General features: G+C 44.4%; 1 protein-coding gene across 5 annotated transcripts in view; it reads right to left on the bottom strand.

The window, feature by feature from the left end:
• The window catches only part of SLC41A3 (solute carrier family 41 member 3), a 102,525-nt gene that overhangs the window by 66,633 nt on the left and 17,504 nt on the right, over positions 1-18,388 (bottom strand). For 4 of the 5 annotated variants that reach the window (XM_043572011.1, XM_043572010.1, XM_043572013.1 and 1 more), the window contains exon 2: positions 12,291-12,577. In XM_043572011.1, coding sequence (XP_043427946.1) covers positions 12,291-12,545 — 255 coding nt within the window. In that variant the 5' untranslated portion in view covers positions 12,546-12,577. The remainder of the gene's footprint in view (positions 1-12,290; positions 12,578-18,388) is intronic. The other variant, XM_043572012.1, reaches the window with a different exon arrangement.

The following is an 18,388-nucleotide window of genomic DNA, read 5'->3' as shown; positions in this document are numbered from 1 at the left end:
CCGCAAGTCAGTATCAGAGGCAGGACTAAGACCCTCAGCTCCCAACTCTGGGGGCAGACTGCCTCCACCACCCTCCATGCTCTCTGCTCCACACCCTTCTCCTGTTGATGCTGCCTGCATCTGTGGCTTGGGTTCTTGTGTTCAAACAAGAGTCTGAACCAGGAGGAGGCAGACACAAATGGCATATTTCAGAGAAAAGAGTTGAGACGTTAATTGGTTTCAGACAGAAGCACTCTGGGCTGGGCTGGTTTCTCTGGACACTGACCACACGGCTCCCATAGAACTCAGCTGGAGGGACCCCCAACAAGCGATTGCTTTCTTCTGACTTCAACAACTCCTGTGATTTAGTTTTGAATGTGGTCAAACATCCTAATACAATGTATAATCATACACAGTGGGCCTTGAACCATTCTCATCAGTACAGAAGATATGGAAACAGACAATAATTTACATAATTCCATATAGAAACAGACTTCTGATTAAGTAAGTTCTTAATTATTAAAAAATATTTCTAATTTCTGTTTAAAAAACCAAATGAGAAATTAAGATAAATGCACACACACATAATACACACACACACATGCAAGTAGTGAAGTTCAGAAGGATAGTCATGAAGATGCTAAGAGTGACTACCGTTGAGAAGCAGAATTTAAAATGACCTTTATTTTATAATGTTCTAACATTCTATTGTGATTACTTGCTTTTATAACCATCAAAACATAAACTGTCACCAAAAATAAATAAAAGATGTCATTACATGAGAAAGATTACTTTCCCATGCAACTTGAGAACAAAATATGACAACATGGTTTACTGGGTCAGAATCCAGAAGATCAGGAATGTAATTTTAAAAATAGCTAGCACAGGAGAAAAGCTCAAAGACCTTGAACTAGATTCTGGGGCTGCACTGAGCAGCAGATGGAATCTGGGTCAAGCATTAGGTGGTTTCCCAGATGACCCTGAATAAGGCTCTGCCCCTGTACAGGCCTCTAAACTCTAAACATGAGAGGTGGGACTGCATCAGTGGTTTTCCGTCTACTCTGCCATCAGAATGACCTGGGAGCTCCTGAAATGTATAGCCCAAGCCCAAGCCTGGACCAAAGAATCAGGATCCCGAGGCCTGCGGCATGACCTACTCATCTATTCCAACCCCCTTGATTCTTTGGGAGTGTGTCTTTGGAGGACAATTAGGAAGGCCTGCAGAGGGTGGGCAGAGAGCTTTGGAATGCACATCACCATTCCTGGCTTTCATTTCTGATTCTTCAGTGGGAACTGGGTGTCTTCCCAGAAGCACACCTTCTAAATGGCCTCCTATTCCTTTCCTGGCCATCTTGAGCCTGGGCTGGTTCTGAGCCAAAATGTCAATCTTAAAAGGCCTGAATTCTTCCTCATCCTGTTAAGGTCTCAGAGATCAAGCTGATTACATTCTCAATAATGGAGGGCTTCTTCTTTATTTCCCGCTTCTGATGTCGCTGGCAGAACCCACCCACAGGTGAAAACAGAACCAGAGCACTCATGCCTACTCAGGGCTGGCTGTCTTCAAGCACTTTCTTCAAGCAGCTCCTTCATGTCACTCAGGCATTCTGGGACCTCCCTTTCCAAGGCTGAGATGCAGCTGGCCTTCTTGTCTCATAGCTCTTTCTGCTAACACTGACTAATGCATCTGCTACTCTCCTTGCTTGACTGTGATGCCGTGAGAGTGGAGCCTGGCTCTTGTATCCCCCACAGGGTCCAGCATAGTGCTGGTCCTCTCTCCCCCACTGCTGACACACACGTGTTGCATTAATGAGTGAAAAAATGAATATACAGAATCATAGAAACAAAGAAAAAAAGAAACCCAATCAGCCTTCTGTAGGTTGAGTGGTGTAAGGCCCTAAAATTATTATGATCTGCTGCCTTGACATGTGGTAAAACCAGGAGGGCCTCACAGGGTCTACCTGCAACTCCCCTTCCCCCTCTTCTCCAGTGGACAAGGTCCCCTAGTCAAGCAACCGTCCTTACCAAGGGGACCAGGCACAGGGGGTTTTAGTTCCTGCTGGCCCACAGAATTATTCAAACAAGTCAATCATACCTTCCAATGAGAACTGGGGCACTTTATGCTATTGTTACTACAAAGTCTGCCTCCTGCAGCCCCTCATGGTTCACTCTGCTTTCCAGTGCAACCCTGCGTGTCCCTGGGTGTGAGTTTGTGTGACTGATAAACTGTGATTTCCTCAGTCCAGTGTTGGGGTCATGTGTTTGGCCATCTCCATATGCTTGGGTGGAAACCCCTCCTTCACCAACAGAGTAAGGAGAGGGTGATTGCAGCAGCTGGCATCACAAACAGGACTGCCCAACCCTGATAGAAGATGCCTGGTCAGCTTTCACTGTAACTGCTCTTTGTTGCCTGACTAGCTCCTGACATGGCCAGTGCTGCCTGGGATGGAGCCACTAACTGTTGGCCAGCTTGTGTATTATTAGCCTGTTCCATGTCCCACTGTCTCTCCTGGGTAATGCCATCTCCTCCCATCACCAAGGCAAGAACTATTGCCAACTGGCCATAGCCCAGCAGGAGGCACCTCAGGGCAATCTGTATCTGGCAAGTGCTCTGTGGCACTCCTGCACCTAGTCTAAATTATAAACTGCCAAGATGGGACCCCATGGAACACCCCCCTCCACCCAGCTAAAAATAAAATAGTTAACACAGCCCAATATAAGCTAACACAGGGCCTTCAAGGTTTGAAATTTATCATACAAGACCTACTTGGTGATTACCCCCACTGCTTCTCCTTTTAAAAGCCCAATTTGGCCTGCTCTTAAACCTGGAAAGAACCTGCCACAGGGTGAATGACTGCATCCTTCATGCTCTGGTTCCATCCACTGTGGCCCCATACACAACATCCAATGTAACTGAAATTACCGACTCCCCCTGATCAGCACCAGTAAGGATTTTGTTACTATAGATTGGGCTAATATTTTCTGTTCAATGCCTATTTCCACACCCTCTTAGGCGCAGGTGACCTTCAACTCTGAACGGACACAGTAGACTTTCCAGGTTACTCACGGGGTACCTCACCAGCTCTGCCATGCACGGTCTTGCAGGCAACATCTTAACTGCATGCACCTTTCTCAAGGAGCACAGGTCTAATGTTACATTATGATGTCCTCCTCCAGGGAGACTCATGTGACACATTCACTAAAGGCAAAACACTCAGGAGCTCGCAAAGAGAGGATGGGCCATTACTTCACATGTGGGGCAAAGCCAGACATCTTGGCAAATTCCTAAAAATTATTTTGGTAAACCGAGGGCAACTCCATCCTTGACACTGTCAGAAAACAGCCATTGACTCTTAGCACCCACACTGTTAATAAACTGTTCATAGAAGCCCAACACCTTGTAGTCCTTTTTGAATTCTGGAGGCAACACAGTCCTCCTCTGCACATTTGACTTATGCCCATTTATGCTGTCACTTGCAAAGGACGCTGTTTTAAACAGACACCTCCAACAAAAGGCTCTAGAATCTGTCCAAATTAAAGTCAACAGGCATTGCTATCAGTGCACTCAAAAATTCCTTCACTGGCAAAGCATTAGCAACCTCCTCTTATGCTTCTTGGAGTCCTGGACCACATACCTATAGTGAATATATGTTGCCCAAGAAGCCCTTGGGTGCAAGAAAATACCCTCCTTGCCTAACTTTACACCAACTGAGCAGCAACTGCTGGCTACATACTGGGCTCTCCTGGAAAGGGAGGCTCTCCTGGAAAGGGAGGCTCTCACAGACCCTGGCCTGTGACCCTCCATACACAGCAGCTCACTGAGCCTTGGGAGGCATAGCTACTGAGGACTCAATACAGGATAGAGTCAAACTTGGACTCTCTGGCATATGCCACTACAGAAGGATGCCTCCTCTGTCCTTCCTTAGTCCCTTGCCAGATGCTACCATACCAGAGGAGGTCACCCCTCCGCCAGTCCCCTTGGCTATGTAGGGAGCCCCCTTGACATTAACCTAGTGAACAGCAATGGACTTTGTATACTTTATGGGTGGTATGACCATGATACTACACCATGGAGCTCAGTGGAATGTTTATGTCCCTGATAAAGGAAACAACTCACCCAACAGTCAGCAAAAATGGTCAAATTTAGGCTGCCATTTTAGCACTGGATGCTCTGGCCAGCAAATGGTTCCATCTGCAACTTTTTACAAACTCTTGGGCCACTGCCTAGGAGCTGTTCCAAAACTTTTACTCTAAGGAACTAGGGCACTCTTGCCTCAGAGACACCCAAAATATAGTCAAAGTCACAGATGTCTCCACATGCACTAAGGCCACAATACAAGGCCTCACCAGGACACTGCTTGTCCTCCTTATTTTACAACATTACAGGTCATGGCCAGCCCTCATTTTGCTTCTGAGGACACACAGGGCTGACTCTACAGGAAGGACTCAATAAACTCCCACCTCCTCTGCAGACCCTAAGCAGCCAGAAGAATTGAGAGGCACACAGGTCTCCTCAAACTTAAGCTCTAAGGTGAAAAATAAGCCCCAGTGGGGGGTGGAGGTTGATTAATGTGGTATTTTTTGATTGAGTTTTTTCTTTTCTTTTTTTTTTCGAGAGAGAGAGAGAGAGAAGAGGAAGAAGAAGAAGAAGAAGAAGAAGAAGAAGAAGAAGAAGAAGGCGAAGGAGAAGAAGGGGGAGGAGAAGGAGAAGAAGGGGGAAGAGGAGGAGGAAGAGGAGGAGGAGGAGGAGAAGGAGAAGGAGGAGGAGGAGGAGGAGGAGGACGAGAAGAAGAAGAAGAAGAAGAAGAAGAAGAAGAAGAAGAAGAGGAGGAGGGAGGGGGGAGAAGGAGAAGGAGAAGGAGGAGGAGGAGGAGGAGGAGGAGAAGGAGAAGGAGAAGAAGAAGGAGAAGAAGAAGAAGAAGAAGAAGAAGAAGAAGAAGAAGAAGAAGAAGAAGAAAGGAGGAGGAGGAAGGGCTGAGGGAGAGAGAATCCCAAGCAGGCTCCAAACTCAGTGCAGAGCCCAACATGGGGCTTGATCCCACATTCTGGGATCATGACCTGAGCTGAAATCAAGAGCTGGACGCTCTTAACTGACTGAGCCAGCCATGCACCCCTGGCACTGATTTTAATCTGGATTCATGCTCCTGGGGATACATGCTATCTGTACCCCAACACAAGCCCCTCCACTACCTTTATTGGCTGCAATGGGGAACCCTTATAAGTTCACCAGGGGGCCCTCTCCCTCCAGGTCAAGAGGCTGCTTCACTTGCTGGGGGGGTGAGGGTGTTCTCTACCTGCTCCCTAGAAGTCCCAGTCACCACCACGATTTAAGTTGGTGTCACGGCATCATGGGGTCAATGTGGTATGAGGCCTAAAACTAGCAGTATTATGTGTTGTGACATGGGGGAAAGCAGGAAGGCCATGAGGAACCTAACCACAAGTTCCACTCCGCTCTGTTCCCACAACCCTTCCTATCCCTGAGGAGCGGGCTCTCTCTGCTTCCCTGCCGGCCTGTGAAGGATCCAGGCACACCCTTCTTCAGAAACAGGGGCGGTGGAGGGTTCCCCCACCGATAGCACACAGTGTTCCCCAAGCTCATGCAGGCTCACTCTGCTCCCAAGCACTCCTTTCTGAAGGCCCTTCACAGCATCTGCTGTCCCCCTCTCAGGTTAGGAGTATATGTAATAACTAATGACCTGCTGTATTTCTCAAGTCCAAGGCCAGATGCCCTATATTCGACCATCCCCACAGCCCCATGATGGGAATCTATCCCTCATCAAGGCTGGCCTCATCCCCTGTGGCACTCAGTCCAGGCTTCACTCCTTTCCCTCACATAACTCTCCACTCCCTTGCTTCTCCCCTCCCATCAGCCCCTTGCCCTCCTGCCTTTCTAGAGGGTTCTGTGTCTTTGCTAAGGCACCATCCCTGCCAGACCCTTCCTCCTCTTTACCCCCACTCCACCTCCATGGGGCCCATGGTTCCTGACCCCTCTGCAAATGAGCATGATGTCTGTGGACCACCAGTTTGAATTTCTGCTACATGTAATACAAAGAGATCAGATTCATCACAAAGAATGGGGTTCTTTCTTCTTCCTATGTACACATTCCCAAAACCCTGTCATATATGCTGCCCTGTGTGGGGACCCAGGGGTCTGGAGAACTATATGAGAGGCAGCTTCTGTTTCTAAGGAGAACACTGGCACAGAGCCTTAAAAGAGTATTAATCTCACTACATACACAAACAAAAATAAATAAAAAATAAACATATGCACAACAAAGACCATCAAAAGCAAAGTCAACAAATAGAAAAATGAGAAACATATTTATAATCCATATCACAATTAAAAGGTCAATTCCCCTAATATATAAGAAGCCCTCAGGTGCCAGTAAAAGGATAACCACTCCATAAAAATACAGGCAAAGAATAGAAGCAAACATCCAAAGATATTCAACTTCACTTGCTAATGTAAGAAATACAAATTGCACTACCAGGGACCCAGCAGGCAGCCCTAGAGAATGATCTCTAAGGATCCCTGCCTCCTCTACTGACACTGGCTATAATACCTTCCCCTGAAACGTGGGCTGAACTCAGTGACTTGCTTCCAGCCAAGAGAAGAAAGATGTTGCTTCTGTGGTAAGATTTATAAAAGGTGGTTTCTGTCTTGCTAGCAGACTCTATTTCCTTCTCAGACTGCATGCTTTCATGATGCTGCCATGCTGGAGACATCCAGTGAGGAAAGAACTGAAGGTGGCCTCTGGGCAACATCCAGAGAGGAACTGAGGCCCTCAGTCCAACAACCTGCTGGGAGCTGAATCCCTCCCACAGCCTATGAGTGCCCTGGGATGATGCCACAGCTGTGGCTGACGTCTGGACAGCAGCCTCCTCAGATATCTGGAAGCAGAAAACCTAGGTCTACTGGATTCTTGGCCCATGGCAGCCATGAGGTAGTAAGTGAGTACCATTTTAAGCTGCTAAATTTGGGGATGACATGTTGCATAGTAATAGAAGCTAATACAGTGTACAAGGAAATGCAATTTTCCATCTATCAGATTGTTAAAGATCAAAGAGTTTGAAAATAAACTACGTTGCTGAGTATTGGCAAGCAGGCATCTCCCTATGATGATGGAGGAAGTATAATTGGTCCCACCTCAAGGGTAGGCGATTTGGTGATATATCTATCAAATGCATGATGTTTTGACCCAGCACTTCTACTTGCAACATGTACCCTACTCATTTACTCCAGCATGTAGCAAACGTCAAGATTATTCACTGCAAGGAACTGTAGGGGGCTCAGTAGGTAGTCATCCTGACTCCTGAGTTTGGCTCAGGTCATGATCTCATGGTTCAGGAGTTCAAGCCCCAAGTCAGGCTCTGTGCTGAGTGTAGAGGCTGCTTGGGGTTCTCTGTCTCCCTCGCTGCCCCTCCCCTGCTCTCTCTCTAAATAAACAAACTTAAAAAGAAAGATTATTCACTGAGCTTTCATTAGTAAGACTATTTTAAGGTGTTGTTATGAGCTGAATCATGCACCCCTCCCCCAAACTGCAGTCTTAACCCCCAGCACCTCAGAATGTGACTGTATTTGGAGACAAGGCCTTTAAAGTGGTATTAAATTAAAATGAGGTCACAAGGATAGGCCTTAACCCAATATGACTGGTGTCCTTACAAGAAAAGGAAATTTGAACGCAGACATGCACAGAGGAACAACTATATAAAGAGACACGGAGAAGGTGGCCATCTGCATGCCTCACAGAGAGGCCTCGGAAGAAACCAGCCCTGAGGACACCTTGATTTTGGACTTCTGGCTTCCAGAACTGAGAGAAAATAAGTCTCTGTTGTTTAAGCTGCCTGATCTATGGTCCTTTGATATGGCAGCCCTAGCAAACTAATAATTAAGTTTAAAAACACATCAGAAAAGAAATGGTTAAATAAATTCTGGTATATTTGTATAATGGAATACTGAACAACCATTTCTAAAAAAGGAAACTTTTAATGTATCTATAAAGAATATTGTAAGGTGAATATATTGTGTAGTGAATATACTGTATACTGTATACTGAATATACTGTGAGGTGAAAACACCAAAAGTCAAGAGTTTATATATGCCAAAACTTGAAAAAAAAGAGTGAGCAAAATATACAGAGACAGATGAACAGATATAGATATTTGTTTGTACGTGCATAAAATATCTTTAGGAGGAAACAAAACCAACTGGGGCCTAGTGGCTGCCTTGTCCCTGTGCATATTTGTGAACCTTTTACATTCTGAACCACAGCCTCTTTTCTCAGGGAGTTCACATTCGAGCCAGGGAGAGCATCAGATCCTGCACATGGTAAAAAGAAATGGCAAATATCCCAACATCTATAGAAGGTGACATGCTGGTGAGGCTAGCACCTCAAGAAAGGATCCATGTAAGGCTGCCCATGTGAAACAGGGTGGGAAGGATGACGGAAGGCCTCTTCACTCAGGGTTGGTGGGAAAGAAGGCACAGAGAGGGGGCAGTCTAAGTGAGGCTGGGGGTTACCACACAGCTGACTAAAGCCAGCACCACTGGACAGAGCGGACAGAGGTCTGTCCAGCAGTGCTGGCTTTAGTCAGCTGAGCCAGTGTGGCACCACTGACTGTTTTCACCTTCCCGACAGAACCAACTGTACACAGGAACCCATCCACAGGGCAGGGGATCTTCTCCTCTTCTCAGCTCAATCAAGCCAAGGCAATCATGGCCATTCCATTCTCTTTGCCAATTTTTGGTTTTTAAGTAGGACATGCCCAAATCTGCCAGTGAGAAGTTGAAGAGTTTTGTTGGGGATGCCCAGGAAAGGTTCCCTGTGCTTAAGAAGGAGGAACCAGGCGTAACTGGTGGCTCAGTCGGTTAAGCTTCTGACTCTTGGTTTCAGCTTAGGTCATGATCTCACAGTTCATGGGATTGAGCCTCACATTGGGCTCTGCACTGACAGTGAGGAGCTTGCTTGGGATTCTCTCTCTCTCTCTCTCTCTCTCTCTCTCTTCTTCTTCTTCTTCTTCTCTCTTCCCCTCCCTGCCCACTCTCTCTTTCCCTCAAAATAAATAAATAAACGTTGAAAATGAGTAAAAAAAAGGAGAAGGAACCAGAGCAGAAGACCCATTCTTCTCCCTCTGGATATGATGGGGCTATAAGGCAAAGCCAACTTTGGCTGCTGACTCGGCAGGAACTTGGAAAGATCCTGGTTCCTTGGAGTCATTGTGGGCCGGTTATGGTAATACTTTCCAAGCCTGGAATTACCCCATCTTGGAAATTCCATTTTGGAAGATGACAGACTTCCTTCTTATTTAATATACTACAGGTGTTTTTTCTGGTATGTGTAGCTGAAACCATCCTAATTGATACAGCCAAGGTGAGCTCAGGATGTCTGGATGCCAGTTTGCGGAGTTTGGATTTTATTCCAGTCAGTAGAGAAATCAACAGAGGTTTTAAAATTCAGATCTGCAAGGCACCTGGGTGGCTCAGTTAGTTAAGCTTCTGACTCTTGATTTTGGCTCGGGTCATGATCTCATGATTCATGGGTTCAGCCCTGCATTGGGCTCTGTGCTGACAGTGTGGAGCCTGCTTGGGATTCTCTCTCTCTCTCTCTCTCTCTCTCTCTCTCTGCAAACATGCAGGTCTCTTTGTCCCTCCCCTGCTTGCTCTCTCAAAAAATAAACTTAAGAAAATAAAAATAATAAAAATAAAATTCAGATCTGCATCATGGAGTTCCCCCTGAGATGGCAGTTAGGCCATGACCTTCATATGGATCCAACAAACACATGACAAAAACTGTAGAATGGGTATTTCTGCCTAATTTTATCCTCTTAAATTGTTGCACTGACAGAATATCAATGACAACAGGAGTTAACAGCAGTTAACCTTCACTGCCTAGTGCCAGGTCCTGTAACTTCCACTTCACAGACCTCATAACAAACTTCTGGGCTCAGTTCTAATATACAGAAGAGAAAACAGGGGAACAAAGAGCAACTTGTGTAAGTGACAAAAGTCGGACTCAAACCCAGTTAGACTAGCTCCAGAGTCTGGACTCTCAAGCAATTCAGCTCACTGTTATACTGCCTCTCCCTATATAATCTATAAACCTGTGTGTGTACACTCTAAACCAATGTGTGTATGTTTAGGGGGTTGATATATATGGATGTATATATAAATATATAAGTGTGAGGTGTGTGTGTGTGTGTGTGTGTGTGTGTGTGTGTCTGTATAGGGGTACATGCCCCAGTGACACCATACTGACAGAACATTCACTAAAATAGGCATCTTGCAAATCAGTGGTATTGAGAATGGACTGCAGGGAGTAGCACCTGAAGTAAGTAGGGCGGTGAGGAGGCTACCGCAGTGCTAACTAACCATGTCAAGAAAAATGTGGACTAGGTCACCAGGAAAAAGGAGAGGGCTGGGGGTCTGGAGGGCACAGAGAGACCAAACATGCAGGCAGGGACTGAATCAGACTGGGATAGGCGCTCTGGTTTAAGAGACAGCCATCCTAGGGCTGGGCAAGGTCCAGGTGGATTCTGGGAGTGAGCTGGTGGTCACTGGTGTTGTGACGTCATGAGGAACTAGACAGCTGGGTACTGGAAAGGTCTTTGAGAACTCCAGAGTGGAGCAGGGCCAGGCAGGTGGTGGAATGCAGTGGGATGGTGGGGACTGTGGCAAATCAGAGAACATGGCCGCCTGGAGGCGGCTGCAACCATCCACTGTGCAGTGAGAGAAAGTGGGGCCAATTATGCGAGAGTTGCCAAGTTTCAAGACAAAACAGAAATTCAGACTTTTACATAAAATCTCTTGATTTTAGTGTTAGTTTAAAAAGAATTTAGGGGCGCCTGGGTGGCTGTCTATTAAGCATCCAACTTCAGCTCAGGTCATGATCTTGTGGTCTGTAAGTTTGAGCCCCATGACGGGGTGCTGTGCTGAGAGCTCAGAGCCTGCAGCCTGCTTCAGGTTCTGCGTCTCCCTCTCTCTCTCTCTGCCCCTCCCCTACTCACACTGTCTCTAAAAAAAACAAAAAAAAACACACACACACAAAAAAAAACCATTAAAAAAAATTTAGGGGTAGGTGACTCAGTCAGTTAAGCATCCAACTCTTGATTTCAGCTCAGATCATGATCTCATGGTTCATAGGTTCAAGCCCCACATCAGGCTCTGAGCTGACAGTAGGGAGCCTGCTTGGGATTCTTTCTCTATGCCCCTCCCCCACTTGCTATTTCTTGCTCTCAAAATAAATAAATAAACTTAAAAAACACTTTTTAAAAATTTAAACCACCAGTCTTATTGCTAAGTGGTAGAACTGGGACTTAAATCCATGAGGGGCAGGGCCTAGGTCACCAGGCACAGAGCCCCTGGAGCACTGAGTGAGACACAGGCCAGGAACTGTCACACACATCAGCCCTGCTTCTCCCAGTCTGCCTCACTCTAGACAGCCTTTGATCTCTGCTGACTGCTAACTAATAGGAGAGATCTAGCCAGTTATGACTTAGAATATTCTTAGGGACTATACCTTTCCAGGAAGGACTTCTGAAGACCACACTGATAAAAGGAATGACAGTGTGGGCAGTCATGACTTAGAATATTCTTAGGTACTATGCCCTTCCAGGGAGGACTTCTGAAGACCATACCAATGAAAGGAATGACAGTAGAAGAACAAGAAAGTCAGGGTACATTGGTAACTTTTTTGTCTGATGGGTAATTCCCAGTTCCTCACTCTGTGGCATTTCGGTAGGGCTGCAAATCAAGGCACCCTGCCTCCTCTCCAAGAGTGATGACAATGTAGTCAGGCGAGCCAGAGAATGTTCTCCCTCAGGGAACAGGAACTGGAACAGGAGTGGACACCTGACATCAGGATCAATTTTTAGAGACTGATGTGGACATTGACAAAGAAGTCTCTCTTTTTTCTAAGAACGCATGTATTAAGTTGAAATTAAATGCCAAGGGCCATCCTCCCCTCTATGTACAGAATCCTACCTGAAAATAAATCATAGATGTGTGGCAGAGAAAAAGCCAGCATCCTGCTAATCATTTAAGCACCTGGATCATGCCATGCCTGAAATCTAACCCCTTACATATTTCAATTATATGAGCTAATAAATTGTCTTTTTAAAGCTTAACTTGGGTTAATTTTAGTCTCTGTCACCAGTAACTACAAGAATCTTTCTCAATTTATAGAAAAATGGTATTTAAGAAGAGGACGTCCTGTCCCTTGTCCCTCAAGCTGGATTCAAAGTGTAGAGGCCTACTCTTCAGGTATGGCATTCAACAGTGCCCCCAACACCACCATTCCCATTTATTTTCCTCTTACCTGGAAATAGTTCAAAAGCATACCAGCCCCAGACAGTCCCAGTCCTGCAAACATGAAGGGCACCATCACCTGAAGGCCAATGGACAAGGCAGTCTCCCTGATGAACTCAGACCCCAGTGGTTTAGAGACCACCCTGTGCCTCTCAGACACACTCGGAAGTCCATCTTCTGAGGCTCCAGAGAGTCTTCCAGGGCTGAAGGCGTGTGGCAGAGCCAGCTCCTCTGGCTTCCGCTGTCGGGTCTCTGTCCCATCCATGTGAGCAGAGCTGAGCCCCTGGCAGCCTTAACCTGGGAGACACAAAGCAATAGTGGCTGATCAGCAGAGTTCCTGACCCCCATAGGACTGATACCCTGTAAGCCCTCAGGCCCTTCTGTCCAGCAGAGGCTGGCATCATTCTACCCAGTCAATAGCCCCTCGCTCAGGGACTGCTCCACATGGTCTCCTGCAACCCCAATTTAAACAGTTTTTATTTAATATGCGCATGTTTGAGAAAAATAAAATATCACAGAAGAGAGCACTCAATATTTACTAATTCGAGTCAGCAAAACTGGTGGTATAGGTGGAGGAAAATTCTTTCCTCCAGAGAAGAACAAGATACCTAGCAAAAAATGTCAGAACCCAGTTTTTCAGAACTCTGGAAATTCACCAAAGCTTGGAGCAATGCAGGAGTATTTATTTAAAAAAAAATGCTGAATCCTCAGCAAGAACAGCACATTGTTGTGTCCATGGTGTTTGTGATATTTTTACTGTGCCTTAGTCCCACCCCCTGCTCTGCAGCTCTGCAGCACCCTTAAAAACCAACAGCCTAGAAAGAGCAGAATGGGCTGGAGCTCTTTCAAAGCCTCATTCTCAAAGGACTATCGCTGTTTGACCTATCAGGTGGTTCACCGCAAAATGCCACTTACAGACTATCTGTATTTCACCTGACATTTAAAAAAATTTTTAACGTTTCTTTATTTTTGAGAGACAGAGTGCGAATAGGGGTAGGGACAGAGAGAGGGAGACAGACCCGAAGCAGGCTCCATACTGTCAGCACAGCACCTGATTCAGGGCTTGAACCCATGAACTGTGAGATCATGACCTGAGCCCAGGTCAACAGCTCAACCAACTAACCCACCCAGGTGCCCCTCACCTGACTTATAAAATTCACATAGTGTAAAAAACCTTTTCCCTGGGGGGTATTTATTGAAAACAATTATAAGCACTTCAAGACCTAAGGCAGTGGGTAATAGCTGGGGTAAATAACACAGAAACCAAAAGCCTAAAAGATGAGATGCCTAAATTCTGAAAAGTTCCTAAAAATCCTGGGAATCTAGAAGGCCACTCATGGTGAGCTGGGCATATGCTCAGGAAAGAGCCGAGAAGGCCCGAAGCTCTAACCCCCAGCTGATCTGGAGGCTCTGCATAAGCAGACGTGAAGACTAAGGCAGGGCTGTGAACGACAGCACTATGTACTGAAGGTGTGCCCCAACATGCACACAGAGCCTCCAGGCAAAGACTGAGGGACTCATCACTTCCACACACGGCATTCAAGGACATCTCTAACCAAGCATTACCTGACCACAGAGCAGAGTCCTCAGGAGCTAAGTACAACACAGAATACCAACCAAAGAAGTCATTTAGAAAGGTCGCTAAACCAACAACAGCTATAGAAAGCAGCAATAACAGACCCTCAAAAAGACACTGGCCCCTGAGATCTCCAGCCCTGCTCCAGCCACACCCTGGAAGTTGGCTGGCCTGCGTGACAGAAGCTTAAGGAATCAATATGTGGACTGAGCCCAGGGGTTTGGATGCAACTCTGCCAGCCCTTGCCCCTCATTGGTGTCATAGCCCTCATCTAACTTCTTACTGTTGGGCTAATAGAGACTGCACCAACAAGCTAGAGATGGGACAAAAGATGCATGCTGGGTCTCACATACCTCCTCTGGATGGGAGGATTATTAAGTATTGCCTGTATATTATGATAACCTCTCTCACATTCACAACTGCTGCTTACCCACTTTGCCCCCAGGATGGCTATATGACAATAAGGGAGTCAAGGGCGTTCAGCGCCTTCACCTCCCTCCACAAAGATTGCTACAAGGGAAAAACACCCACTCTCTGTCAGTTACCTGGTGCCCCAAGGACTAAGTATTGGACTGTAGAGATAACCCAAAATGTCAGGAACCCATGTGACAACAAGGGCTTCCAAAGAGGGAAGTCTTGTTACACTTACCTTCCTCAATGGGGGAATCTCGGGCAGGGAAGAGATACAGGACAGGGCCCTTCAAAAGGTTATAAAGGATACCCAGAACAGGGTAATATAAGCCATAAAGGTGACCACTCCCCCGGTAGCCTACCAGGGTTTGAGCCTTTCAGCCCTCAATCAGATGCTTACCAATTCCCCACTCCAACGTTGGACTAACACTACCTTACCAGTCCTCCATAAAATAGATAATCACACCCAAACCTGCTGGATGTGCTTCCCCTCAGCAGGAGGGCTTACTTAGCCACTCCTATCCCTTTTACCTAGGAAGCTCCTGAAAATCTCAAAACCAACATTTCTGTCTTAATTGGACCCCTGGCCACTGGGATCCATCTCACAAATGCTAACAATCTAATCTGTCCCTGAAGGTATGAACGGTACCTCTCTATACGGAAGAAATATAACCTTAAAGAGGAATACAACCCTATGTTCAACCCCTGGGGTGTTCTATCTATGCTCTAATTTGGCCTACCAATGCTTACAGGCCAACTGGACTCAGAGATGTTATTTCATCTTCCTAACCCCAGAGATATCCTGTATACACTGAAGATCAGCTCCTAACAACTTTTAGCCCCACTCCTGGGCTAAATGGGCAATCCTGCTACCCATTCTGATAGCAGCAGGAATTGCGACAGGAATAGGAACTGGAATAGGGGGCATAGGTTCATCCATAGGACTATACCATAGACTATCTCAAGAGCTAAATGAAGACATGGAACAAGTGGCAGATCCTCTGGTAACCTTACAAAGCCAAATAAACTCTCTGGCAGCAGTGACCCTCTAAAACAGGTGAGCCCTGGACCTCCTCACTTCAGAAAAAGGAGGGACTTGTATCTTTCTGGGGGAGGAATGTTGCTATTTCATAAACCAGTCAGGAATAGTTACAACTAAGGTTAAGGAACTCAAGGAAAGAATTCAACATAGACAACAGGAAAATATCAATCAATGGAAAGGATGGGATCTCACAGACTGGGCATCCTGGCTTCCTGCCCTGGTAGGGCCCCTCCTCTCCATAATTTTACTTGTATCCATTGGCCCCTGTATACTGAATGCCATGGTATGTTTTATTGAAAACACTGTTGCTTGCCAAAGTACTCCAAGCGTTCCGAAAGTACCAACCTGTATATTTTAGCCTTCTGAGAGTACCAACCTGTAAAATTGAAAGGTGATGCCTACTAAAAATTTTTTTAAAAGGTATCAAAGTGGGGGGAATGTTGGAGAAGTGGATAAAGTACACCAAAGATGGCTGACTGGACTAAAACAAACTCTGGTCTCTAGCTTAGAGACCCCTCCTCCGGTTTCTTCTTCCTTTGTTTGCTGTGCGCGTGAAAACTCCCACAGATATGGAGGCTGTTGGCTATAAATTACCCTCCCCACTTGCATTCTGGGCTGACACCTTTGGCGAAACAGTCTCCTCTGAGCCCACTAGTGTAAAATAAATCTCCAACCCACCAAGACCGCTGAGTGCCGCTTGGTTTTTCCGCCAGTGTTCCAGCTTGGTTCAGTAACATGTTCAAAGAACTTAAACAACCATCCCTGAAGAACTAGATAAAGTAAAAAAATGGAGTCTAACCAAAATGGAGAATATCAAGGAGATAAAAACTATTTTAAAGAAGAACCAAATCAAAATTCTGGAGTTGTAAAATATAATGGCCCTAGAGGAGTGCAATGGCTGATCTGAGCAGGGAGAATAAAGAACAACTGAACTGAAAGCTAAGTCAACAGAAATTATCCAATCTGAAGAAAAGAAAGAAAACAGAATGAAGAAAAATGAACAAGTCCTCAGGGCCCTTGGGACAGCATCAAGCACACCAGCACGTATAACGGGAGTCTCAGGGATGAAAAATTAAAGGGGTCCAAAAGAATATTTGAAGACCTAATGCACAAAAGCTTTCCAAATACGATCAAACTTCCATATTCAAGAAGCTCAACAAATCACAAGTAGAATACAAGAGCACAAATTACAAGAGATCCACCGCAAGACACACCATTATCAATCTTCCAAAAGTCAAAGATGGACAGAAAATCTTGAAAGCAGGGAGAAGCAACTCTTCATGCACAAGGACTCCTCAGGAAGATTAACAGCTTACTTCACATCGGAATCCATGGAGGACAGAGGCAGTGGGATGACATGTTCAAAGTGCTGAAAGAATAAGACCTTCCACCAACAGTTCTGAAAAGCAGAAAAAGGATCCTTCAAAAATGAAGGACAATTAAGAGATTCCTAAATGAGCAAAAACCAAGAGAATGTGCCACTAGCACACCTGCCCTACAAGAAACACCAAAGAAAGACCAAGAGACTGAAATGAAAGGACCTAGATAGTACTTTAAATTCATATAAAAAATAAAGAACACTAGTAAAGGTAACTACATAGGCAAATTAAAAAAAATGTATAAATGCATTGTAACTCTATTTTCTCTTATCCAACTTAAAGACAACTGCATAATTCAGTAATTATAAATCACTATATATAGGTACACAATATACACAAATGTAATTTGTATGACAGCACAAAGTAGGAGAGAACAGAGCTATATAGGAGCAAAGTTTCATATACTAGTGAAATTAAGTTGCTATTAATTTAAATTACAATGTTATCTAAGGAAGGAATTGTAATCCTCAGAGCAATCACTAAGAAAATAACTAAAATATATATATTTTTAAAACAACAATGGAATAAAAATAATACATTAGAAAATATCCAACTAATACAAAAGAAGATAGTAATGAAGGATAGAGGAACATAACAAAACCGTAAGATATAGAAAACAAATGGGAAAATGTCAGGATGCTATCTTATCAGTAATTACCCTAAATATAAATGGATAGGTCGAAAGTAAAAAGGTTTTTAAAACATACACCATGCAAACAGTAACCAAAAAAAGGGGGGGGGGGAGTGACTTTCCTAGCATCAGACAAACAGACATTAAAACAAAATTGTTACTATAGATAAAGAAGAGCATTTGATAATGGTAAATGCATCAATAATTATCAAAAAACATGACAATTATATACACCTAACAATATAGCTACAAAATACATGAAGCAAAACCTGACAGAATTGGAGAGAGAGAAATACAATTCAATAATAATAGAAGACTTCAATACTCTACTTTCAATAATCTACTGAACAATCAGAAGATAGACAAAAAAAGGGAAGACTTGAACACTATAAAAAAATTAGATCATGCATGCATAGAACATTCCACCCAACAATAGCAGAATAGACATTCTTTTCAATGTATACAGAACATTCACTAGGATAAACCACACATCATATAAAAAACACACAAAATGCAATAAAATTATAAATAAATAAAAGAAAATTTGGGAAATTCACAAGTTTGTGTAAACAACACACCCAAATAACTAAAGGGTCAAAGAAGAAATCATGAGGGAATCATAAAATTTTTGGGAATGAATTAAAATGAAAATATAGCATACCACAAATTCATGGGATGCTGGGAATACAGTGCTTAAAATTTATATATGAAAAAGCAAAAAATAAAAGAGAGAAGCTTATATTAATAAATTGATCTTTCACCTTAAGAAAAATGAGAAATTAGACTAAACTAACACAAAAAAAGTAGAGGCTGGGAAGCAATAAAGATTAGAGTGGTAATAAATGGAATAGAGAATAGAAAAACCATAGAGAAAATCAACAAAACCAACAGTTGAGTCTCTGGAAAGATTGACAAAATACACAAACCTTTAGCTAAAACTGACCAAGAAAGAGCGAGGATGTAAATATTTAAGAGGGAACACTACTTCTGAACTTACAAATATAAAAAGAATTGTGTCTGTAGTGTAGTGGTTATCACATTCACCTAATATAAAGACAATAATGAGGGA

Source organism: Prionailurus bengalensis, unplaced genomic scaffold, assembly GCF_016509475.1.
Source record: "Prionailurus bengalensis isolate Pbe53 unplaced genomic scaffold, Fcat_Pben_1.1_paternal_pri Un_scaffold_56, whole genome shotgun sequence".
Lineage (NCBI taxonomy): Eukaryota > Metazoa > Chordata > Mammalia > Carnivora > Felidae > Prionailurus > Prionailurus bengalensis.
Note: the sequence above shows the minus strand (reverse complement) of the source record. Positions and strands in the feature narration are given on the sequence as shown.